A 25633-nucleotide genomic window follows, 5' to 3' on the forward strand; every position below is an offset into this window, starting at 1 on the left:
GTTTCACCATCTCCACAATGGTGGAGATAGGAATCCGCAGAAAGAATTGACATGTCAATTCTTTCAGCGGTTTGGAAACCGCAGATAATCCGCGCGGAAAATTCTGCAGCGTCTGCACAGCCGTTTCCATTTCCCATAGGGAATAATGGTACTGTACACCGCAGCAAAAACTGCTGCGGATCCGCAGCGGCCGGATCCGCAGCGTGTGCACACACCCTTAGATTAGTGAAGTGAGGTGATAGGATATGTTTTAAAAGCAAGCTTAAAATGTGGGGGCGAGGTATTAGGCTGGGTTCACATGTAGCGGAATTCCGGCGGAAGTTACAGCGAAAATTCCGGAATTCCATTCCGCAGGAAAACTGCATTTTAAATTTCTGTGATTTTCCCGCTGAAAAACTAGAGATTTGCAAGCATAATTAGCTTGCAGAATGCTAGCATTTTCCAAGCGATCTGTAGCATCGCTTGGAGAATTGATTGACAGGTTGGTCACACTCGTCAAACATAGTGTTTGACTAGTGTGACCAACTTTTTACTATTGAGGCTGCCTCAATAGCATCAGTAGTAAAAATATCCAATGTTAAAAATAATAATAAAAAAAAAAAAATCGGGTTATATTCACTTTCCGACGTCCCGCACAGCGTCCCCATGCCTCCGCGATGCTACGGCAGGTCCCGTTCCCAGTGATGCATTGCGGAAATGACCTTTGATGACATCGCGGTCTCGCGAGACCGCTACAGCATCGCGAGACGCAACGTCAGCAAAGGTCATCGCAATGCATTATTGGGAACACGACCTGCCGCGTGTATAGCTGAAGCCTGGGGACGCTGCGCAGGACATCGGAAGGTGAATATAACCAGATTTTTTAATTTTAATTCTATTTTTTACAGGGATATGGTACCCAGAGCCCGGAGGACAGTCTCCTCTCCTCCGGACCGTGGGTAAAATCCGCAAATGATCTGCTTACTTTTCGCATGGTGGGCACAGCCACATGCGGAAAGTAAGCAGAACAATGCATTCCTATGTGGGCGGAATCGCCGCGATTCCGCAAATTAATGAGCATGCTGCGGATTTTTCCGCGATGCGATTCCGCCGCGGGAAAATCCGCAGCATTAGCACAGCAATGCGGAATCCCATAGGATTGCATGGGATGCTGGGTTTTTTGCGTTTTCGCGGTAAAAACCGCCGCAAAAACGAGAAAAAACCTGAACGTGTGAACGCAGCCTTAATCAGATTGTCTCGGGTAGGGCATTCAAGAACAGTGGCGCAGCACAGGAAAAGTCTTGGAAACAGAAGTGGGAGGTTCAGATTATGGAGGCTGTCTTAAATTAGCTGCAGAACGGAGGGAAAGGTAGAGTGATAGACAGATGTATGGTGTTTCAGAACTGTGGAGAGCTTTGTGGTCGAGTGTGACAATTTTTATATTGTACTCTGTAGCGGATGGGTAACTAGTGCAATGACTGGCACAAGGTGGAGGCATCACCGACGCGGCTGGACAGAAATACAACCCTGACTGTTGCATTCAGGATGTATTGGATAGGAGAAAGTTTGGTAAGAGGGAGACCATTTAGTAGAGAGTTGCAGTAGCCCAGACAAGAATGAATAAGAGTTTTTAAGGTGCAGATAATATGAGCGAGTGATTGGATATAGGGAATAAAGGAAAGTTCTATGTTAAATATGACCCAAGACAATGAACGTTCCGTTTTGGAGCTATGGTTGAGCCACGCAAGGAAATTGCAATATTAGTATTGGTTTGTTAGTAGAGGAAGGAAACACGAGAAGTTTGAAACAGTAATTTTAACACGAATATGCATTGGACTGAAAGTCTTCAATGATTACTTGTAGAGTTTTAGAAAGCTTGGCAATAGTTACAATGTAAGTGCATAACAATATTATTTTACTTTATTTAGGAATTATTTTCAACACTTATTCAGGGGTTGAAGCTCTGATGATTTTCTTGGAGCAAATCACCTTACACTGCAGCCTCCAGTAGGTGAGACCATTCATATATTGCTGTACATGAATAAAGCTCTGTAGGTCAATCATCACCAAAACTCAAAATAAACCATTTTTACATTCATATAGGGGATATAGCCACCTATATCATACTAGATCACACTATTACTAGTAGTATAGACTTTACTTATTGTGTTTTATATAAAAAAAGTTTTATTCAAAATGTTAACGAGGGGGCTTCGGTGTAACCTTGGCATGGCCCAGAGCTCTGTTTCAGCCTGTCAATTACAATTCTCTGCACCCCCCCTTTTATTAATTCACAGCACTCTCTTTGGAGCTCAGCCTGAAATGAATGAGCCCTCCACACACAGACACTGCAAGAGCAGTGAGCACACACAGAGTGTGGGGTTGCGATCCATCTCCTGTCTGCAGTGGCCGCTAGCTGCACGATCACACGGTAGCAGGTGGTCAAAGCTGACAGGAGAGGAAGAAAAATGCACCTGCACACACTGACACAGTGTATGTGCTCAGCTTCTGCAGTGTCAGTTGTAGGGCTGAGGATTCAATGCAGGCAGCGCTCCACAGCGAGCGCTGTAAATTAACCTAATGAGAAGTGCGGAGGATTGTAGTTCAGAGGGCGGATACATATGCCCTTATCTGAGAAAAACACTTCACGTTAAGTTTACACTACAAGCAGGCTTGGACTGGCCCACAGGAGAACCGGAGAATCCTCTGGTAGGCCCCTATGAAGAACTGTTAATAAGCAGTGCTATTAAACTTGAATCACAATTTGCAGAAAAAGGTATCATCTAATCATTCGTTATAGAAGCTAGCCAAATTGATATTATATAGAAGCACAATATATATTTGTGTAGTAGGGTCAGTTTATTTTTGCATGTAGCCGAATAGTGGGCCCCACGAATCAATGTTACTGATGGACCTTTGCCAACCCAGTCTGAAGCCGACTACAAGTATGATTTTTATAAGTGCTAATTCACCAAAATGGTTTAGTAAATGGTTTCAATGGGTTGTGTGTCCTAAAATGAAAAGTCTGCAGTCATTCCATGTGACTGCAGACTTTTGAATTCCCCCAGTGCACGCACTGTGTGCTGCGAGGACTCACCGGTTTCTGTGCCAGAAGCGGCAGTGATATATGCGATCTGCATACTCCCAAGCAGACGCTGTCTAGTGTCGCAGACGCTGTCTAGTGTCGCAGCCTCACCCTTACAAGTGTATGGAGCGAGTCCGCGCCCACTAGACGGCTTCTGCCCGAGAGTATGCATTAATCTCATACATCACCGCCGCTCCTGGCTCAGAAGCCATCAAATCCTCGCAGCGCACAGTGCGTGTTCTGGGGGAATTTATAGGTTTGCAGTCACATGGAGTGACTTCAGACTTTTCATTTTACACTGAACAAACCCTTTAATTTGAGTCTTAGGGATGTCAGACTTGTCTTAACCATACCACTGATCAGAATGATCGCCTTAATCTCAGCTCAAAACTCATTTTGAATCAACAACTTACTAGTTTGATGCGATCTTCAGACCGAAGATGATTTATCATAACCTGAAGATGCTGAGGAAGATCACCTGGGAAGAAAAAGCAATCATCATACATAACATCTTCATGTCCATTAATGGTCAAAAGGTCCGACACATCTGTACAGTGGGTATGGAAAGTATTCAGACCCCTTTAAATTTTTCACTCTTTGCTTCATTTTAGCCATTTGATAAATTCAAAAAAGTTCATTTTTTTCTCATTAATGTACACTCAGCACCCCTATCTTAACTGAAAAAAAACAGAAATGTAGAAATTTTTGCAAATTTATTTAAAAAGAAAAACTGAAATATCACATGGTCATAAGTATTCAGACCCTTTGCTCAGACACTGATATTTAAGTCACATGCTGTCCATTTCCTTGTGATCATCCTTGAGATGGTTCTACTCCTTCATTGGAGTCCAGCTGTGTTTAATTAAACTGATAGGACTTGATTTGTAAAGGCACACACCTGTCTATGTAAGACCTCACAGCTCACAGTGTATGTCAGATCAAATGAGAATCATGAGGTCAAAGGAACTGGCCAAGGAGCTCAGAGACAGAATTGTGGCACGGCACAGATCTGGCCAAGGTTACAAAAGAATAATCCTTAAATGGAAGAAGTTTGAAACCACCAGAAGTCTTCCTAGACCTGGCCATCTAGCCAAACTCAGCAATTGTGGGAAAAGAGTCTTGGTGAGAGAGGTAAAGAAGAACCCCAAGATCACTGTGGCTGAGCTCCACAGATGCAGTAGGGAAATGGGAGAAAGTTCCACAAAGACAACTATCATGCAGCCCTCCACCAGTCGGGCCTTTATGGCAGAGTGCCCAGACGGAAGCCTCTCCTCAGTGCAAGACATATGAAAGCCTGCATAGTTTGCTAAAAAACACATGAAGGACTCCCAGACTATGAGAATTAAGATTCTGTGGTCTGATGAGACGAAGATAGAACTTTTTGGTGATAATTCTAAGCGGTATGTGTGGAGAGAACCAGGCACTGCTTATCAACTGCCCATTACAATCCCAACAGTGAAACATGGTGGTGGCAGCATCATGCTGTCTGGGGTGTTTTTCAGCTGCAGGGACAGGACGACTGGTTGCAATTGAAGGAAACATGAATGCGGCCAAGTACAGAGATATCCTGGATGAAAACCTCTTCCAGAGTGCTCTGGACCTCAGACTTGGCCAAAGGTTCACTTTCCAACAAGACGATGACCCTAAGCACACAGCTAAAATAACAAAGGAGTGGCTTCAGAACAACTCTGTGACCATTCTTGACTGGCCCAGCCAGAGCCCTGACCTAAACCCAATTGAGCATCTCTGGAGAGACATGAAAATGGCTGTCCACCAACGTTCACCGTCCAACCAGACGGAACTGGAAAGCATCTGCAAGGAAAAATGGCAGAGGATCCCCAAATCCAGTTGTGAAAAACTTGTTGCATCTTTCCAAAGAAGACTCATAGCTGTACTAGCTGAAAAGGGTGCTTCTTCTCAATACTGAGCAAAGGGTCTGAATACTTATTACCATGTGATATTTCAGTTTTTATTTTTTAATAAATTTGCAAAAATTTCTACATTTCTGTTTTTTTCAGTCAAGTTGGGGTGCAGGGTGTACATTAATGAAACGAAGAGTGAAAAATGTAAAGGGGTCTGAATACTTTCTGTACCCACTGTATATGCAGTGGTTTTCATTATTCTAATTGGAATGTGCACATTGTAGATTTAGGATAAAGGCATGAAATACACATGGAAACACAGACTAAACAAACACGTTTGAAACAAACCAGAATACGTATTAAATCTTAAGATTCCTTAAAAGTACGTCTCTTTTCACCTGATGACAGATTTACACCCCCCTTGGTTTTCTTGCAAGCAGATTTATCCAGTAGTCATGTGTGATAACTACCAATGAACATGTATAACTCGTGAAGAGTTTATTTCTAGATTCACTGGCCTTCACAAAGTGTTTTCATCCAACAGATGTGTTTTGCGGATATGATTCCTATTCCACAACTTTTCTAAGTCCAAATATGCCAAGAACCACTCAACTAAGAGAAACAACAGTTCATTACTTTTAAGATATGAATGTCATTCAATCTGGAAACTTGCTAGAACCTTGAAGGTATTCTCAAATGCAGTCATGAAAACCATCAATTGCTATGATGAAACTGACTCGCACGAGGACTGCCATTGGAAAGGAAGGCCAAGAATTACCTCTGCTGCAGAAGGTAAGTTCATCAGTTATCTGCCTCAGAAACCGCTAATTGAGAGCGCCTCAGATCACAGGCCTCATAAATGATGCACAGACATGAAATTGCAAACACATATCAACATCAACGGTCCATGAATTACTGACAGAAACAGGTCTTTATGGTTGAATTGCTACAAAGCCGCCACTACTGACAACTTCAAACTAGAAAAAAAGACTTGTTTGAGCCAAGCAAAGCAAGGACTGTGAATTAGATTATTGGAAATCTGTACTGTGGTCTGACAAGCCAAAATTTGAGTTTCTCAGTATTAAACTGAATGTCTTTATGACATGCCGAAAAGGTGAGTGTATGTTATCTACATGTGTGGTGCACACAGTGAAGCAAGATGGTGGAGGTGTGATGAGTATGGGGGCGCTTTGCTGGTGACACTGTTGATTATTCCAAGTACAAGGCACACTTACCTAGAATGGCTATCAAAGCATTCTGCAATGACACACCATGCCAGCTACTTTACACTTAGTAGGACCATCATTGGTGGTGCAACAAAACAATGACCCAAAACACACCTTCAAGCTATGTAAGGGTTATGTGACCAAGAAGTAGAGTAATGGAGTGATGTGTGAAATGACATGGCTTCCACAATCATCCGACTTTAACCCAACCAACATAATTTGAGATGAGTTGGACAACAGAGTGAAGTACTCAACATGTCTTGGAACTCCTTCAAGACTGTTGGTAAGCCATTCCAGGTCTCTACCTAAGGGCGGGATCACACATGCGAGGAATATGGCCGAGTTTCGCATGTTAATACCTGGCACTGCCGCCGGCACTCAGGAGCGAAGCATGTGGCCGCACAGAATTACATGGAGCCACACACTCCGCTCCTGAGTGCCGGCGGCAGTAGCAGGTATTAACATGCGAAACTCGGCCATATTCCTCGCATGTGTGATCCCGGCCTAATGAAGCTGCTTGAGAGAATGCCAAAGAGGTGTACAGCTGTCATCAGAATAAGAGAGTAAGGCCGGGGTCACACTTGTGAGTGTGGTGTGAGAAACTAGCGCGAGTCTCCGCACCTCAATACCCAGCACTGCCGCCGGCACTTGGGACCGGAGTGTTCGGCTGCATAGAAATACATGCAGCTGCACACACAGGTCCGAGTGCCGGCGGCAGTGCCGGGTATTGAGGAGAGAGACTCGCGTGAGTTTCTCACATCACACTCGCAAGTGTGACCCTGGCCTAAGAGTAAGCATCCAAAGTACAACACATTCCGATTTGCTTCTCACACATTTCTTTATGGCTTATTTTTACATGTGTTCATTTGCGCTTTTCCTGCCAACCTGAATCTACAATGTGCACATTCAAATCAGAACTAAGAAAACCAGTGCTCGAACAGGTGTGTCCACACGTTTGACTGGTATTGTATGTATACACATGGTCTAACACAGACCATGCAATCGGTATTTGTTTCCAAATCATAGTTGGCCCAAGGACAAGCTAATCTACTGTAATTTTATTTGCTTTAAATAACGGACAGAGGATTTTGGTACAAATAAAGATCTGACATATTCAATTTCAATCGCTAATCCTTTTGTTCTCCCTTAGAAAAGGTGCTGCCAAAGATGTCTGGCAGCGGCTCTTTCAAAACGGCACAAGAGCACTCAACCGAGCAAAGGTTCCAGTGTACAGGAAAGTTCAGTGAGATAGCGGTTTGGCCAATCATTCAGCTGGCAGCCATCTAAAGTGTATGGGGGGCTTTATTTTTATCTATGCCTCTACATGCATGGATAAGACAGAGACTATGTCATTTTTAAATGGGTCGTTGTTCAGATATTAAGCTGTGTATATGCAGAGACAGAAAAAGGAGCTCGCTAAGGCCTCTTTCACACTTCAGTTTTTTGCATCAGTTATAATCCGCCAAAAAGGCGGATAAGCGGATCCGTTCTAAACTGATGTGAACGGATGGCACAGGATCCGTTTTCAGACGGATCCTGAAAATGAAGAAATTTAAAGGAATCGCTGGCTGGGAAGGAGAGAGAGAGAGAGAGAGAGAGAGAGAGAGGGAAGGAGAGAGAGAGGGAAGGAGAGAGAGAGGGAAGGAGAGAGAGAGGGAAGGAGAGAGAGAGGGAAGGAGAGAGAGAGGGAAGGAGAGAGAGAGGGAAGGAGAGAGAGAGGGAAGGAGAGAGAGAGGGAAGGAGAGAGAGAGAAGGAGAGAGAGAAGGAGAGAGAGAGAGAGAGAGAATTTTTTTTATTTTTGTCCGGCACCCAGAAAGAATTTCGGGTTAAATGAGTGTCTGGAGGATCCGCCAGAGAAAAAAACGTTACAAGCTCCGTTCTGAAATCTTTGAGGATGGTGACGGACAGCAACTTTTGGCGGATCCTCACAAAAAACGGATGCAACGGACAGCAATCCGTCACAATCCGCCATTAATGCAAGTCAATGGGAAAAAAACGGATCCTCAAAAAAAAATTGAGGATCCGTTTTTTTTCAAAACCTGGCGGATTGTGACTGATTGTAAAAAACGGAAGTGTGAAAGAGGCCTTAGCTATTACATTGAACCAATCAGCCAGCCCCGCTTCACGTGTCACATGTTGACATAAATGGAAGCTCTTTCTTTGACGGACTGAACCCAGAAGTAGAGTGGATTGAAACTAAAAATTGGGACATTGGGGCAGCTATCACAATATACACATTTTCTTTTATCTGGCTGGTGAACCTTTCTACAAGTCCGAGCTCAGGGTTTACACACAGGGATATCCTTTAGATAAAATATTAAAAATTACTCTCAGCCTACTTCCCTTTCTATAGTAATATGGTTATCGGCTCAATAAAATGCAAATTTCTAAATTAATATCCATTCTTAGTAGAGGAGAACAAGAGATTTTTGATCTTGACTTCCCATGCATTAGCTACAGCTCAGACAATTCTGACATCATCTTCCCATGAGGTCGGCTAGCAGTATATGGGATAATGCAGAAGGTTAGGTCCTTGAACATCTGTCACGCTGACAAGCATGCGTGTGATCTGCCCCGAGGGATCCAAGTAACACAATTAGTAGCAAAGCCAACCTCTTGCCCGTATCCCTCAGAAAGCTGCTGACCTTACGGCCACCCCGTACCAGCATTCTTGTGCAAGTGCAGAAGACTTCTTTGTCCTTGGAAGCTATTTCCTTGCTGAAGGAAGAGGGCAGCTCCTTTCACCATGAAGAAACTGTCACTCAAGCTGAAAGAAACAGATCCTGTAAGATTTACATCGAACATACACAGAAAACCATTACGACTTGTATTAGGTCTGTGCCAGACGACATTACATTTACAGCACCGCTCTGCATTAATACTGCCTAAAAATGCAGTAATTAATAAACCTATACCATTTAGAATACAAAAGAGGGAAAGAAAAGGTTTATACATTACGTGCTCTGACGTGAATCATATATTCATATAATGACAGAAAAGGTAACTTCTCAAAATCCAGCACCTACAAGAACCATCGAGTCCTCAACTACCAAACATTCCGCAATATCCCAGATACATAAAATCTAAGTAAAGAGATAACTTTAAGAGTATGTTTCAATCCAGACAGCATAGTATTTGGAGTACAGCCCAAAATAAACGACCACCGCAGTGTTATAATTTCCAATACCACTAGCCTACAGATGTCTCCACCTACAATGGAAGTAACTTGGCTGTTGTGAATTTGGCATCACCCATGTTCAAGTGCGAGGCGAAGACATGAGCATCTCTCCAGCACCCAAGCAGGGGTCTTCTAAGACTCATTCCAAGTCCGATGGAAGACAGATATTCTCTGGAGATCTCCTGCGGCCCTGTAGCCACTGCCTCACTGCCAGACAGCCAATGGTCCAGAGTGAATAGATTCCCTCACCATCTTCTTTACTTAGGGATGATGACCACATTTCTGTAAGTCATCCTAATGCAGTATCATTACGTCACTTCTGGGCTGGTGAACCATTCAGATAGCAGGTAGAATAAGCAGCTCATAATAAGGATTCACCTGGAATACTATGGTGGAATACACATTGAATTTATGGTTGCATTTTTATGAACCAATAATATCTTACAGATTATTTTGGGCAATGTTATAGAGACACAAATACTAGTCAGAACTTAGTATTGCATTGCATGCCATTTTTAGCCATTACCCAATGTTTAGAAAAGGACCATGAATGCCTTACCATCATGATGAGGTTTTGGTCAAGCACCTTCATCACTACTGATTTTGCTAGGTATTGTGAATCCATCTAAAAGACGTCCATTGTGCATTTTCACTGTGGCTGTCCACAAACTACAACATCATGGCTCGTCACACTGGGAAAGTACTCCTACTCAATCTATACATTAGCAAAGTGACATTTTGGTGGACAAGATTAATAGTAAAGTCTACCTACTAATTAAAATACAAGTTTTATCACTTATGCCTAAAAAATTATTTAAAAAATCATATCTTACCACCATCCAAATCACTCAAAAGTGCATTCTATATTCCCAAGGTTTTGGCAGCCTCATTCATATCACAACGTGCCGAGACCAACATCAGTTGTGTCCACCAGAATTCACTATGAGACCGGGGTCACACTTGCGAGAAACTCGCACGAGTCTCGCGTCTCAATAGCCGGCACTGCCGCCGGCACTCGGGAACTGAGCGCTCCGCTGCATAGAAATACATGCAGCCACACACTCCGGTCCCGAGTATTGAGACGCGAGACTCGTGCGAGTTTCTTGTAAGTGTGATCCCAGCCAGAATATCAGACTACCCAGTCCTTAAAAGGTAAAATGGTAAGTAGTAATACCCCCCAAACATGTTTCACTGACTATAAATTTCAGGCTGCTGTGACATTCCTAGTCAAAAAAGTAATGCCCACCTTAATATGTTTCACCAACACATTGGCATTATCAATACTACAACGGCATGAGCATGCCAGTAAAGGGGCTTTTTATCAATTCCCAATGCCCTCCAAGACAAGATGTATCCAACAATAAAGGAGAGAGTAGTTGTGCCCTCACTGTTATCAATGAATCATAACAAAGCCAATCACTGAGCATAAGCATACGCGATTAATAAAAAGCCACTGCCCTGTTGTACCCCTGATTACACTTGTTTGTTGGCGAAACATATCCTAGCAGCCTCAAATTTATAGTGAATAGTGGTCTAGCCTGCAGACCACAACTAATTTAATTTATGATTACTGCAGTACAGTTGTCTCCCCACATGGTGAATGACATAGATGAGGCTGTCCACACCTTGCGATTTTAAAATGCACTTTTGAAAGATGTGGATGGTGAAAAGACACTAATTTTTAAGCATAATCAATAAAAGTTATATTTTAATTAGAAGGTGAAAGTTGTTAGATAAACTGTTGCCCAAGGGCGATTTGTCAGTATATTGTTTAATGTACCACACCACCTATTGGAGTATTTTATGAAAACATATTCCGACTCAGTCTGACACCTTCTAATTAGTGCTGACATCTCTGACAGCGTAGGGACACAAGGGGATTGGTGACACCCAGCTGTCAATTAAAAAAAAAAAATTCCAGGAGGAATAAGAGGAACAGTACCATGCAGAGATATGGGAAATGATGCTCAATACTACATATGTAGTAAAAAGGACATGTCAGGAGAACTGCAACCCAAAAGTGGCCCAGCACTAAGGCAAGTAGAGAGGTTCTGTCACCATCAGAGTACGTGCAAAGCAATGTCAAGTCAAGAAATATTGTAGTCAGTGGCAGGGCTGTGGAGTCGGAGTCGTGGAGTCTGAGCCCATTTTGGTGGAGTCGGAGTCATGGAAACTGAGGAGTCGGAAGTTTGGCTTACCTACTCCACAGCCCAAGCAGGGCTGTGAAGTCGAAGTAGTTGATTCAGAGCCCATTTTGGTGGAGTTGGAGTCGGTGTCATGGAAATTGAGGAGTCGGAGGTTTGGCCTACCCACTCCACAGCCCTGGTCAGTGGTGTGTACAGTGGAAACAAGCACCAGGGCTCAGTCCTCCCCTAGGAATTACATTTTTGGCCTCCAGTTGGACCCTTTAGCACACAGCGTTAAACCCAGTTCAAGAACTAAAAGTCCAACTATAGAAGATCTGCATCCTGTGATGTCACTGGCAGTTTTCTTAACATTTCTTTAGTACAGTGAGAATGAGGTAATGAACAAGTTGGCTATTTTAAGTCCTAGAACAGTAACTGGCATTGTGTAGGATGTGTCAGAATTTTTATTTCAGGACTTTAGGCTTCTTTTCCCAAGAAAGAAGCTTTAAGCTTGTCAACGTGGAAAAATAAAACATGGATCTGAAATCTTTTTTTGACAGGTGCATGGATTCTATCATTGAAGTTTTGGAGGCTTCAACAAAGCACACCGTTTACTGAAGAGCATGGAAACATAACAATACAATCCTTTTTCCATGTTCTATGCTACTGGCAAGGTGGTTACTCCTTTCCAAAATTCTCAAGTAACATACGATCCATTTATCATGGTATCAGCAGACTCGGTCACAACAACGTGCCTTTATCTTCAGCCATCAGCACATCCAGGCCATTTGTGGTTCCACGGTTGACACGCGAGCACAGGACTATGTAACCAAGTTATTGGCGCTGTGAAGGGGACTGGCTACCTTGCTCATTTCAATAGGCAAACCACGCCCTTCTCTGTCATCTGACACAGGAGGAGACTGGCCTAGCTACGGAAATCAGTCAGCTCTCCACACACAGCATTGTGTCGAGCATGGTACTGTGTTGGGAGTAAAAATATATTAGTAAGTTTAATATATTGATGATGTATGGAATTTTTGTTAAAGAAAATATACAATCAGATACATGTCTGAACCCCAGGCAGCACAAATCAGACAAATGGCTGAGCGATTGAAACTTTGCCATTCTGGGGGCTGTGTGTGCAATTAAGTCTGATAAAATGGGCAGCGCTATGGAGAAGCTAAGCAGGACAGGGGCGTAGCCACGTCTGCCTGACAATTATCAAAAGGGCCTGAGTTTTGTACATCCCTGACTGGAGTAGCAGTTCTAGCATGGCGCTTAGAGGCACACACCACTCAAAAGAGGCGCAGAATTCATTAAGTGATATGTGCCTCCTAATGAATTCTCTACGCCAGAAAGACTGCCATAGCGTGAATGTTCTCTACTCCAGTCCTGATGAATTGGCCCCATAGTCCCGACATGGCTTATCAAAGTAAGTTTTCTCTGAAATGTCATCAAAGTGTTGCAGAATAAAACGTACCGGCTGCAATCGTGCAGTCAGGCTCTAATACATGCTGCCCTTGGTAGGGGTGAACATCTTCTCCTCTTGAGCCACACGCACATGGTGACACCAGCCCTATTGATAAGGTTTAGGGGAGACTCTCCTTGTATCTCCAACACTACAGGTCACGTGAAGCTATGATTCTCATGACCCTTAATCTACCTCTCAGGGAATGCTGGGAGCGGTGGTTTCACAACAGCTGGAGCGCCGGAGGCATCTAATGGCCGCTGCACTATACCAGCTGTTCACCAATAATTCATCGTTGGTCAAAAAGATCTAAATTCACATGAAAATTAAAAACTTAAACGAAAATGGTGGTCGGGGTTCAGAACTTTATGAAAATATATCAAATGATGAAATATACTAGCTGATATTTCAAAACGCGATAAGCCTAAATTAAAAAGCAACATCCCAAGCTGGAGGCATATCACACAAATAGAGAAAAGCCCAAGTAACAACATATATATCCTAGTAATAATGACGGATATAGGTACAAGATATGATGGTAAAAAGGACTACGTATCCCAGGAGTGGGGTCTAAGGGTTAGTGACTCTGCAGGATTATACCGCCAGCCTATGTTACCATATGGTTGGAGTCTGGCTGCCATGACAGATTACAAGAAGACAAGCCCTGAAGCGTATACAGAATAAGATCCGAACGAGTTAATAAAATGATATTTGGCCTTCCCAGATGGTGGCGTTCCCAGTGTGTCACGTTTGATGATATGAGTCAGCAGATTAAGTCTCAGAGCCCCCTCTTCTAGTAAGAAATGCGGTTCATTGTCCGTCTGGCTCTGACTCAGCCTCAGTTAGTGACCTTTTGAGGAAGAAATACAAAGAAAAGTGGCTGCAGGAAAAAAAAAAAAAGAAAAAAGAAAAAAAAGATCCTGCTGTGTGGCTAAAAGAAGCACAAAATTACTGGCAGTGTTAACCTTTTCTTGTCTTGCCGCATCCATTGTAAAATATGGACCCATTGTGCTGAGCTGTACACCCCTGCGGCAGCTGCGCCTTCTGACGTCACATGCATAAGTTTTGCATTAATGTGCTCTATTTTAGGACAAATAATAAAGAATTTACAGGGAGCACTGGTTTTTCGGAAAAAAATCAAAAACATTCACAAACATTGATAGCCTCCAGAGTTGGGAGTGTGCACAAACTAAATTATATGCCATGTACTCTGCCCACCATGATGTTCATCTATAACTTGTTAGATCAAGGGCCAGATTATCATAGAGAAGCAATCTGGGGGCCACACTACAAATTAAAGGGGTATTACCCTCTATGACGTAAGCCCACCTGTATAATTCATATGCTCCTTTCTGCAGTGCCAAACGTGTTAAGACACCCCATTTTCATGATGTAGGAGGCATCCAGAGAGGTCTACACAGTGCACCATTGGTACTTCTCAGTCCCTGCTCCGCTGCCGGCCACTACTCTCCTGTGTGTGGTTGCTCACATAGAGCTAACCATAAGCTTAGATCCAACCGGTCAGTCAAGCATTTTTATGTCCATATGGATGGGGGCTGCACGGAAAGGCATGGTGGGCCGCATGCGGCTCCAAGGCTGCAGGTTGTGCACCTCTGTGTTAGAGTGAAGCTTATGGTAAAATTCTCCCTTATATTCAGCATTTGTCAAGATTATTATTAAGGTGTGAGTTAGGGGTATAAGGTCATTTTTCTGGGTAAAATATATATTTCTCAAAATTTTAGTTCCAAAAATGTAAATGAGAATTCCTTTAATGTACTCCATACCTGAGCAGCTATGACTGAGGGGTTCTTTCAGGAGGACAACCCAAGTTGTACGGATGTATGGTTGTTACACAGAAGGGTTCTTGCTCAGGACCATCTTCTATTAGAGTTGGTGAGCAGTAATACAGGTGTCCTAGGTCACGCCAGTGACGACACTCTATTACTACCTCCGCCAGTCTGCATAGGTCACTGGTCACTACGGTCTTGTGCCACCACCACAGAGGTCAATGACAGGCTGGAGGGTCACGTCTGGACATGCCATATGGGATTCAGTTATATAATGTTCACTTTCCTTTTTTTATGGCATCTACATCCTTTAGGTACATTTTTTTTTAATACCTTAGAAAACCCCTTAAACTAATGTATACTATTCACTGTGATCCATGATGCCCTAATGAAAAGGGCTTTAGTAGAAGTTGAACTGTCCACCTAGGTATTGGTCAAATAAAGAAAAAAGCTCTAAATATCAAAATGAATCGATTCTGCGGGTGGGCATAAGGCACAAAGGCAGCTTTTGCGAAGGGGGAGTCTGCCGACCAAAGGTTTTTTTCTTCCTGGCAGCAGACGATGATAAGCCCGATGTCATATATGATATTGTAGACATAAACCTTGGACTTCTACCTTCCAGACATACATTTCATGCTATTAGCCAATTGTGAACATGCCTCTTATCTATATCTGGCTTGCAGATGGAGAGACAATGGAGCCTTTACATCATTACCCATCACATTAAGGTGCCTTTATTACTTTTTGAAAGCCAGGGTTTATGATCTGTCATTGGCCACATCCGCAGAGAACAGCACAGAGAGTAAATCAGTGGCTCTTAATGGGTATGTATCGCTGAGGGAAGTCATTAGGTACAGAATGAACAGAGGTTTTGTGCCATTTATAATGTACTGGTAAGTTTTAGCAGTAGGAACGCCTGCCCACCATGGCCAGGATATGATTCATGCATTTCCACTACTAGGGGCATATTAACCAGTGTAAGGAGTACAACACATACTTCGTGTACAACCCAATTCCAAAAATTTTGGGAAGAATGTAATGCAAGGATTTTGAAATCTCTTATAGCCATATTTTATTCACAACAGAGGACAGAACAAACATCGGAAGACGAACATTAGGCCAAGTGCACACACTGAGTATTTGGTGAGTTTTTTTACCCCAGTATCTGAAAGCCAAAACCAGGAGTGTAACGGTCAGAGGAAAAGCATAATAGAAACATTTACACCTCTTCTGCATTTTTCACTCACTCCTGGTTTTGTCTTACAAATACTGGGGTAAAAAACTCACCAAATACTCAATGTGTGCATGTGGCCTTAGACATTTCTCCATTTCATTTGAAAAACATACTCATTTAGAATCTGGGGGCAGTAACACATCTCAAAAAAGTTGGCACAAGGTTAACAAGGGGCTGGAAAAGTAAGTGGTACCAATAAAAATCAGATGGAGGGTCAGTTTTCACCTACGGTAAGTCACATGACTGTATATGAAAAGAGCATGCTAGAGAGGCAGAGTCTCAGAAGCAAAGAGGGTCAGAAATCTACCAATATTATCAACTGTATCTAAAAATTGGGGAACAATTTCAGAAAAATGTTACTCAATATAAAAGACTTTGAATATCCCACCATCTACATTACATAATGTCATCAAACGATTCAGAGATCCTAGAGGAATCCATGTGCACAAGGGACAATTGGTCAATATTGGATGCTTGTCATCTAGGGGCCATCAGACCGCACTGCATTAAAGACAAGCATGATTTGTGCAAATCACTCAGGAATGGGCTTCCAGAAATCACTGTCTGTGAGCACAGTTCTCCGTGCAATCTACCAATGCAAGTTACAGCTATATCATGCAAAGAAGAAATGCTGCCATCTTCTCTGGACCGAAGCTCATTTAAAATGAACTCAGGCAAAATAGAAAACTATCCTATGGTCACGAATCAAAATTGAAATTCATTATGGTCTTGAAAACTCATTGGACCCTCCAGTTTGTTAACAGAGAATAGTTCAAAAGCCTTCATCTCTGGTGGTATGGGGTTACATTAGTGTCTATGGCATGGGCATTATACAGATTTAGAAACATTGTGACATCTGTGCTGGTTCCTGTACCTCTTGTCCCTGCTTTGGCCGCTAGGCAGCGCCATGCCTTTGTTGCCGGTGATGAGTGACAGGATCGATCCTGTTTAATTCCTGGGACTTTTGGTGCCGCTAGATCAGGGAGCTCTGGGGCTAACTATCTGGCTTTTTAATTACTCTTTTCTGAGAGCCTTGGGCTGGGCTGTTTGCTATTAAACCCCTGGGTCTCTGACTTCCACAGCCAGTCTATTAGTTTTTGCTATCTGACGTGCTCTGCTTCCAATGTTTTCTTGATTTCTCCAGTTTTCTTAGCTACATGTCAATTTTGACAATCCACTTGTCTTATGATTCGGTTCCTGATGCGACCTCTTGGATCTGATCTGGCTACCGGACAATCCTTCTTGCCAGCTTGCGGTCACCAGACAGCAGCTGACTCTGTGGTCCTTGCCCAGGGACCCCTGTGTAAGTCCAGATCCCTATACAGGGGTTAAACAGTGAAGGCCAGGCAAGGGCAAACCCCGAACTCTGGGAAACCGAGTAGCTTGCACCAAGCCTGTTCATGGTTGCCTTTTTGGAGTTGTCAAGTGACTACAAACAGTGCCCGCGTGACACATACGCTCTCATCCAGACACTGTCTATTTCAGGGAAGGCCTTGGATATTTCAGCAAGACAGTGCTAAACCCCATACTGCATTGATCAGAGGAGTATAGCTTCAGAAAAGCAGAGTTCGGGTGATGAACTGGCCGCCTGCAGTCCAGACCTTTCACCAATAGGAAACATTTGGTGACTTATGAAAAGAAAAATCTGGCAAAGACCCAGAACTGTTGAGCAGCCAGAATGCTACATCAGCCAGGAATGGGACAACATTCCTCTCCCAAAACTCCAGAAATTGTTCTCCTCACTTTCCAGAGGTTTACAGACTACTGTAAGAAGAAGAGAGGTGCTACACAATGGTAGACATGCGCCTCTCCTAACTTTTTTGAGGTGATGCTGCCAATTTCTAAATAAGTTAATTTTTGCACAAGAAATGGGAATATGTCTCACTTTCACCTTCTGGTCCGTGCGTTATGTTCTGTTGTGAATAAAATACGGTTATGAGAGATTTCCAAATCATCACATTCTTGTTTTCTTTACATTTTTACAAAGAATCCCAACTTTTTTTTTTTTATTGAGGTTGTATATACACTTTAACATTTTATTTATGCATTTTTTAAGTCATTTCTACTGAAAGAAGTTGTCTCAATTTATTCTACAGGAGTGCTCCGCTCATCTACGTCCGACTTCCTACTTGATTGACAGTTTGGACCGCTGGCCCGAAATGTGCGCTCTTCAATGTGCCCTGCAGTATCAGAGGAGCAGAGGGGTCTGCAGCTAGCCGGGATTGGGAGCAGCGCTTACAAGCTCTATTTTAAACAGCTTGAAACCACTGCATAAGAACGACCACCCTGATAGGCTGCAGAGATGGCCAGTAACCTAGGCAACAAGCTGTTAACAATAAAATTAACAAATCCTCCAGGCCTAGAAGACGAAGAGGATTTTTAATAAGTAAATTGCACAGTGGATAGTTTTACAAGCACTTTCCAATTTTAACAACTAATAATGATGAGAATAACCCTTTAACTTCTTTGAGATGCATCTGAAACAATGCACTGAGAGCTCCTACTAGAAAGCCCTTCACCCATCTGCCATTCCGGAATCCGTGGCACCTTACCTTACTACCAACTGCTGAAAAAAAGTAGTATGTTTCAGATTTGGGTAGTGCATCACCCTTTCCTGACGTATGGAGTTAAAATCTCATGTTTTTGAATACTACATTCCTTCTAAAAGGGTTCTCACAAATCTGCAGCAATGCACAATACAACACAATGGGATAGGAATTTCAAAAACCCATCTAAACTTCACATTTACAAAAAAAATCAAATAAAAAATATAAATCATAAAACAAATTTGGAGATCTACGTATTAGACAGCTAAGAAATGACATTATCAAAGAGGCACTAAGCTAATCAAAGTGCAGATACTTTAAAATGACTTTCCATCAAAAACAAATAGAATAGTGACATAACGCTTCTCGGAATAATAGACACAAGGCTCAATTATGTTCCCGTTCACTGCAATACCCATTTAGAGAAGACAGGCACCATACAATGAGTTAGGGACAAGTTTGTAGCTGTGACGTAACCAAGTGTCACCACCTTGTGGCGACAGCAGCAACTGCAGTGCAGCGGCCAAATGATTAGACTGCACGTCAAGCATATTCACTGCAGGTCAAATCCCAAGAATCAAGAAACCAACATGCTATGAAATACAGGATTGGGATCTAGCCAGGGTTTTCTACTGATGGCCTTGAGAACTTTTCTTGCCTGGTCACGAGTAAAAGTTAAGGGGTTATGTGGGACAAGAACTTATAGGCAGGTTGTTGTTAGCTACCTGCCTGCCTGGCGCCGATCTCTGATGACCCTTAGGGTGTGTGCACACGTTGTGGATTCTGCTGCGGCTCCGCAGCGGATTTGGCCCTGCGGATCCGCAGCACTTTCTGCTGTGTCGTACAGTACCATACAAGTCTATGTAAAATGTAAAACGCAGTGCACAGGTTGCGGATTTTTCCACGTGGATTTGCTGCAGTTTCAAAACCGCAGCATGTCAATTCTTTGTGTGGATTTCGCAGCGGTTTAGCACCTGCTCCATGCCAAGTGTCAAACCGCTGGCTAATCCGCAGTAAATCCGCAGATATACCTGACAAATCTGCGCGGAAAAATTTGCAGCAGAATCCGAAACGTGTGCACACACCCTTAGGGGTCACAGAGTGCTTCTGCCGGCAATTCTGCTGCTTCATTTCACCTCACATCAGCTCTTCCTGTCCGCTGTTTCGACAGGGCATCACTGCAGACGTCAAGCTGATTGACAGCCGGCTCCCTGCAGATAGGTAGCAGGGAGCCAGCTGTCAATCAGCACAACATTGGCGGTAATGCCATATCGACAGAGAAGGGAGAGAGAGAAGATGCTGTTGTTGAGGTGAAATCACCGGACGCTACAGAGTTGCCGGCAGAAGCGGCCCCCGACTACTCTGAGGCGGCAGAGATTGGTAGTTAGCAACTCCCTGCCTGTAAGTTCTTTGCCCCATAGGGAAACATAAGCAAAGTCCCAGATGACCCCTTTAAGCTGGCGGCTGTGGTGATGTAATATTGTCGCCACTTCTGCGTTAGACGAACAAGTAATATTTCCCATCAAATCGCTTTATCTGTTATCTTCAGGACTACACAAGCATCGCTCACCTTAGGTTTGTCTTGCGCTCTTCATCATTGCCAAACTCCTGTAGAACAAAAATTAACAAGCGTCAAAATAATTTGAATTTTCGCATCAAGCAAGTTTATGTCATTATATTTATGTGGATTTTTTTTCTATATTCTTATTAGGTTTAAATTTTTTATGTTTAAAGAGGTTTTCCCCACAAAAAAAAGTTAATTTTAATCAATAGATCTTGGAATAAAAATTATCTCCACAATTGGATGTGATTAAAAATAATGTTCCTGTGCTGAGATAGTCTTATAAATGAGCCCCTGCTGTGTACTATGTAATGGCTGAGTGTGACCGTACAGGGACATGGTCTGATGATACCACAGCTCCTGGGCAGGGGAGGAAGGAAAAGAGTATACAGACAGGACAACACGGGATCACAGCTGATTCTTTTGTGAGATAAAACATTTCACTGCCTGTTTTTAAAAATGTTTTGCCTAAAACAAAGAATTAGCTGTGATCCAGTACTGTCCTGTCTGTATACTTATTTGCTTCCTCCCCTGCCCAGGAGCTGTGGTATGCTCAGACCATGTCCCTGTGTGGGATTGCCATTACACAATATACAGCAGGGGCTCATTTATAAGATTATCTCAGCACAGGAACATTTTATTTTAACACATCCAATTATGGAACTTATTATTATTCCAAGATATATGAATTAAAATGAGCTTTTGTTAGTGGGGAAACCCCTCTAAGGAGAAGTGTTTGCACAAAATCCTGCCTAAACATTGCCTTAGGCTGAATTCACATTTCAGTATTTTTTTCTTGTAGTTATAAACACGGATCTACAGAATTTTCAGCTATTTTTGGTTTGGTTATTTCTCTTTACCATCTATGTGTCATAAGGTTGGCTCACATAGGAAAAAAAATATGGGGGTTTCCCAAGCTTCTTTTAGCATAAGTGAAAAACGGACAGTCCACGGATGCAACTCAGGTGGCATCGGTTTAATGTCCATTTTTTTGCCGATCAATTTACTTGTCTGGGTGAGTTTGGTCTGCAAATCAGAACAACATAGGCCATGTCTTGTCTCTTTTTTGGAAGACCACCAGCCCACACAATAAAAAATACATTTAATGTATGGTCCTTGTCACCTGTATGTGCTCTGTTAGCAGGAAAGAAAAAACAGAACACATAAGTGAAACTTTGACGAGTGACTGAGACCTTGGGCGAAGTCCAGATTGGTTAGATTTCCTCAGTCATTGGTTTTCCAGTGGATCCTGGGCAGGGTCGTTACAAATTTGGGGTAAAATCCAAGTATTCTATGCGGATTTCGCTGTAGATTACACCCAGTGAAATGCAATGAAAATATGCAGCCTTTCCACCTTGTAGCAAGCATGCTACAGATCAGAAAATCCACACCATGGTCCTTTCCAAGCTGATTTTTCCGCTGTATGTGTGTTTTTTGTATTAAAACTTGCAGCAGATCCATAGTGCAAATCCACGCCAATTCCACCATGCTACTCGACCCCTAAACTTTACGGAAATCGTGATAATCAATAGAACTGGTATAGGCTGCAGTACCAGTGTTACCTGGGCATAGGTAAGTTCTGCTGACACTTCTTTCCATGGCAGCACAGTATACTGGCCAAGTCACCAACCAAGCTTGAAAAAGGGTCCTTTCCCCTTGACTGATCTCTCCAGCCAGGTGACGTTACTATCGACATTTTCAAAATCCAGAACATAGACTTACGTGACCCGGGCTCAGAGCGCCTCCGTTGGGTACAGTAAGCCCAGGAGCATACACCTCAGCCTCAACAAACTCACTAGGCACAGAGGAGCTCTGGGCCCGGACCAAGCACTGGATTTCACAGATGTCATGTGAATGGAGAGATCAATTAAAGGGAACGGATGCCTCTTCACACCATGACTCGATGACTTGACCTGTGCACTGTACTGCCCCAATGGCTCAGGATAACAGGATTAGTTTCATAGGAAATTTTCTGATATCAGGTTCCCTTTAATAACTTCATTGATAACATACCAAGTGGCGTGAAGTGTGTGCATCTCTGAACTTGGCGCTCATACTCGATACTGAATAAATCGAGATTTGTTTTAAAGCTTTGGGCCCAATTCATCAACACCACCATTGTTCACCGCAGTCTTGATGAGGGGCATGCTGAAGTCAGGCGTACTCCTCTTCATGAATCAGGAGCTCCAGACGAGCAGCGTACACCTCTGTGTGTCCCCCTCCACAAATCCTACTCCAGCCCCTACTAGAGTAAGACTTAGAATCATAGAATGGTAGAGTTGGAAGGGACCTACTGGGTCATCTGGCCCAACCTTCTGCTCAAAGCAGGATTCGCTAAATCATCCCAGACAGATGTCTGTCCAGCCTCTGTTTGAAGACTTCCATTGAAGGAGAACTCACCACCTCTCGTGGCAGCCTGTTCCACTGATTGATCACTAACTGTCAAAAAGTTTTTTCTAATATCTAATCTGTGTCTCCTCCCATTCAGTTTCATCCCATTGCTTCTAGTCTTTCCTTGTGCAAATGAGAATAAAGATGATCCTTCTACAATGTGACAGCCCGTTCAGTAGTGGCATAGTGAACGCTTCCACTTGTTATGGTGGCTACCAAGCCCCTTCCCAACTCAGAGTTGGGCCTAAATTTTGTGACTTATCAAAGCATTTACACCAGAATTCTAGCATAAAGCTTTGATGAATTGGGCTCTTTGTTTCCATTTTTTCATCATGTTCTTATCAGTAACATGTTCATCCATCTGGTGATTTCCATAATTCCATGACTTTTTCTTCTTGGCGTTGTAATTTCCAGGGCTGTGGAGTCGGAGTCGTGGAGTCGGAGCTCATTTTGGTGGAGTCGGTATAAAATGGACCGACTCCTAAAATATATAATAAATTGGGTACAGTAGCTCAATGCAGAATGTGCTGAATATTTTTTCATAGGAATTTGGAAAAGTTATGAAATGTCCTATAAATGACTGTTCTATTCCTGATCTAAGGCTACATTCACACACAGCGTTTTTGCTGCGCTTTTTGAGGATACGTTTTTCAGTTGCAAAAGCAGGTCAGCTTTTTAAAAAACCGCATCACCTGAAAGGTTTTTGAGCTCATAGATAATGTTTTCAATAGCAAAAGCAGATTAGAAATCTGCTCTATCTATCCATTTATCCATATCTGTCTATCCATATCGTATCTGTACCAAAAAGAATGATAGTCGGGTAGCACACAGACTTAAGGTACTGTCACACTTAGCGATGTACCAGCGATCCCGACCAGCGATATGACGCGGTCAGGATCGCTGGTACATCGCTAAGTGGTCGCTAGTGAGCTGCCACACAGGCAGATCTCACCAGCGACATCGCTGGGGACGGGGGTCGCTACTTACCTGTCACACCAGGCGATCCTGCGTCCTCCCGCCCGGCTCCACGCGTCGCTCGTCCTCACAGCAGGAAGCGCCGCAGGAAGCTGACGACGAGAAACAGTCCTGAACGTTCTCGCGCGATCAGCGATAACCAGCGGGGGAGCCAGTCGTAGGTAAGTATCAGACACAGAGATATCGCTAGCAATATCGCTATAACGTCACTAGTTATAGCGATATTGCTAGCGATATCTCTTAGTGTGACAGGCCCTTAACACTCCTTTTTTTTAGCACCAGTCAGGTACACCTCATAGCTGCCCAAAAGGACGCCAAGGACAGGCATTGCTCGTCTTCAGTAACATCAACATCAACTGATAGTTGAAATAAATAGACTGCATTCACCATATCTTCTTAAGGTGCAGGCTTTATTTTCAAGTGTAGGGGTGTGAAGCAGGGCTGTGGAGTCGGAGTCAGTTTTGGTTGGAGTCGGAGTCGGTAGAAATGTACCGACTCCAGCTTTAAAAAAAATGTATTAATATTTCATAATTGAACTTTCATATGAATTTTATAAATGTTACTCAAATATATATGTTCTATCTAACTATGAACAACAGTGATGAGCAGTTCTGCTGGAGATAGAGACATTTCTTACTTCCTGTGTGTCACTGTTCTCCACTGCCCTTATCTAATCTTATACTTGGTTAACCTCATGCTGCCCCAACCCCCCTACTTACAATGTATGAAACTGAAAGTGAAAATGTGTTGCAAATTCTTAGTAGTAAAGCTCCTCCTCTAGACTAGATCATACTAGGTGTGCGTCTTCCAAGCATCTCACAGCTGCCTGCTACTCAGAAGAGGAAGACTGTAAGAAGTATTATCCTTTCAACAAACTTTGCATCAGTTAACTGTGAGTACATGAGGAATAATAACAGTATTACTGACCACTATATCAGTTGTACGACCTGGCAATAATTTTGTACAATTGTTTTTAGGAAAAACAATTGTCATTTGGATTGTGAATGCAGAATTAAAAACCTGAGAATGTCAAAGAAGCATCACATTAAATCAGCTGTATTTGAACATTTCACCATCACTCAAGATAGAAAACATTATGTCTGTCAGTGTATGACAAATGATCCAGACGAAAACAAATGCTGTGAAGCCAAGATGAGTGCATATTCAGGCAAAGATAAAAATGCTCCTACCAGAGCTTCTAATCTAAAGAGACATTTACAGCGCTTTCATCCAGAAGTACTGAAAGCAGTGGATGAGAGAGACTGCATCCAAACCAATGAACCAGTGCCCAGCTATTCCAGCCAAACAAAGGAGCAGAGAACTTGCAAGATATTTTGTCAGTGACAAAGTTACTGTGACAATGACAGTAGATACATTTAAAAAACAGATCATAGAGCTTGTTTTAAAGGATAGTGTGCCTATTTCATTATTTTCACGACCAGCTTTTATGTATCTGAATGGGGAAATGGCCCGCAAGCTTGGTGTTTCTCTGGAGAGAGAGAGTATTAGAAAATTAGTAATCGAAGAAGCTTTTAACCAAAAGGAAGAACTTAAAAAAACTCTCAAGGGACGCTTTCTGTTTCTTAAAATGGATGCCTGCACACGTCACAGAGTGAACTATTTTGCCATCAATGTCCGATTTGTTTGTGACAAAAATGAAATAGTTACCAAGACATTGGCAGTAAAAGACACCAAAGCTCATCACACCAGTGAGTTTCTGCAGGTCTTGGTGGAAAAGGTTCTGCAAGACTATGAACTTAAAAAAGAGCAAGTTCTTTCTGTCGTAACTGACAATGCTTCAAATATGATAAGTACTATTAAGCTAATGAATGAGAGTAATGATGGTGACCAGCAGCTAGAAGAACATTCTGGGTCCACAGACACAGAAATGTTTGAAATAGAGGAACACAGTATTGTAACTGAGGAGCAAACTGAAGTTGCTTCAGATGAACAGCAACATGATAGTTTAGATGATCTTGTTGAAACTGTGTCAATATGTTCTTTCATTCATCACATGCGCTGTGTTGTGCATACGCTACAGCTGGCTATAAGAGACAGTCTGCAAGAAGGACATGCTGCTGCACTGATTGGCAAGGTGAGAAAATTGGCTACCGTTGCCAGAACCCCTAAAGTTGACTCAATTTTGAAGAGACGTGCTGGAAAAGGGGCAATTATTGATCAAGCCACACGATGGGGCAGTACTTACTTAATGAT

At 42.8% G+C, this 25633-nt stretch overlaps 1 protein-coding gene across 1 annotated transcript in view; it reads right to left on the bottom strand.

Moving 5' to 3' along the window:
* SSH1 (slingshot protein phosphatase 1) overlaps window positions 1-25633 on the bottom strand; it is a 61554-nt gene that overhangs the window by 25431 nt on the left and 10490 nt on the right. The window contains exons 2-4 of the mRNA XM_073582588.1: window positions 20063-20100; window positions 8817-8920; window positions 3478-3542 (exon numbers count right to left, since the gene is read on the bottom strand). Of these exons, the coding sequence (XP_073438689.1) occupies window positions 3478-3542; window positions 8817-8920; window positions 20063-20100 (207 nt within the window). The remainder of the gene's footprint in view (window positions 1-3477; window positions 3543-8816; window positions 8921-20062; window positions 20101-25633) is intronic.

Source organism: Dendrobates tinctorius, unplaced genomic scaffold (assembly GCF_039654945.1).
Source record: "Dendrobates tinctorius isolate UK_male_01 unplaced genomic scaffold, ASM3965494v1 ptg000073l, whole genome shotgun sequence".
Lineage (NCBI taxonomy): Eukaryota > Metazoa > Chordata > Amphibia > Anura > Dendrobatidae > Dendrobates > Dendrobates tinctorius.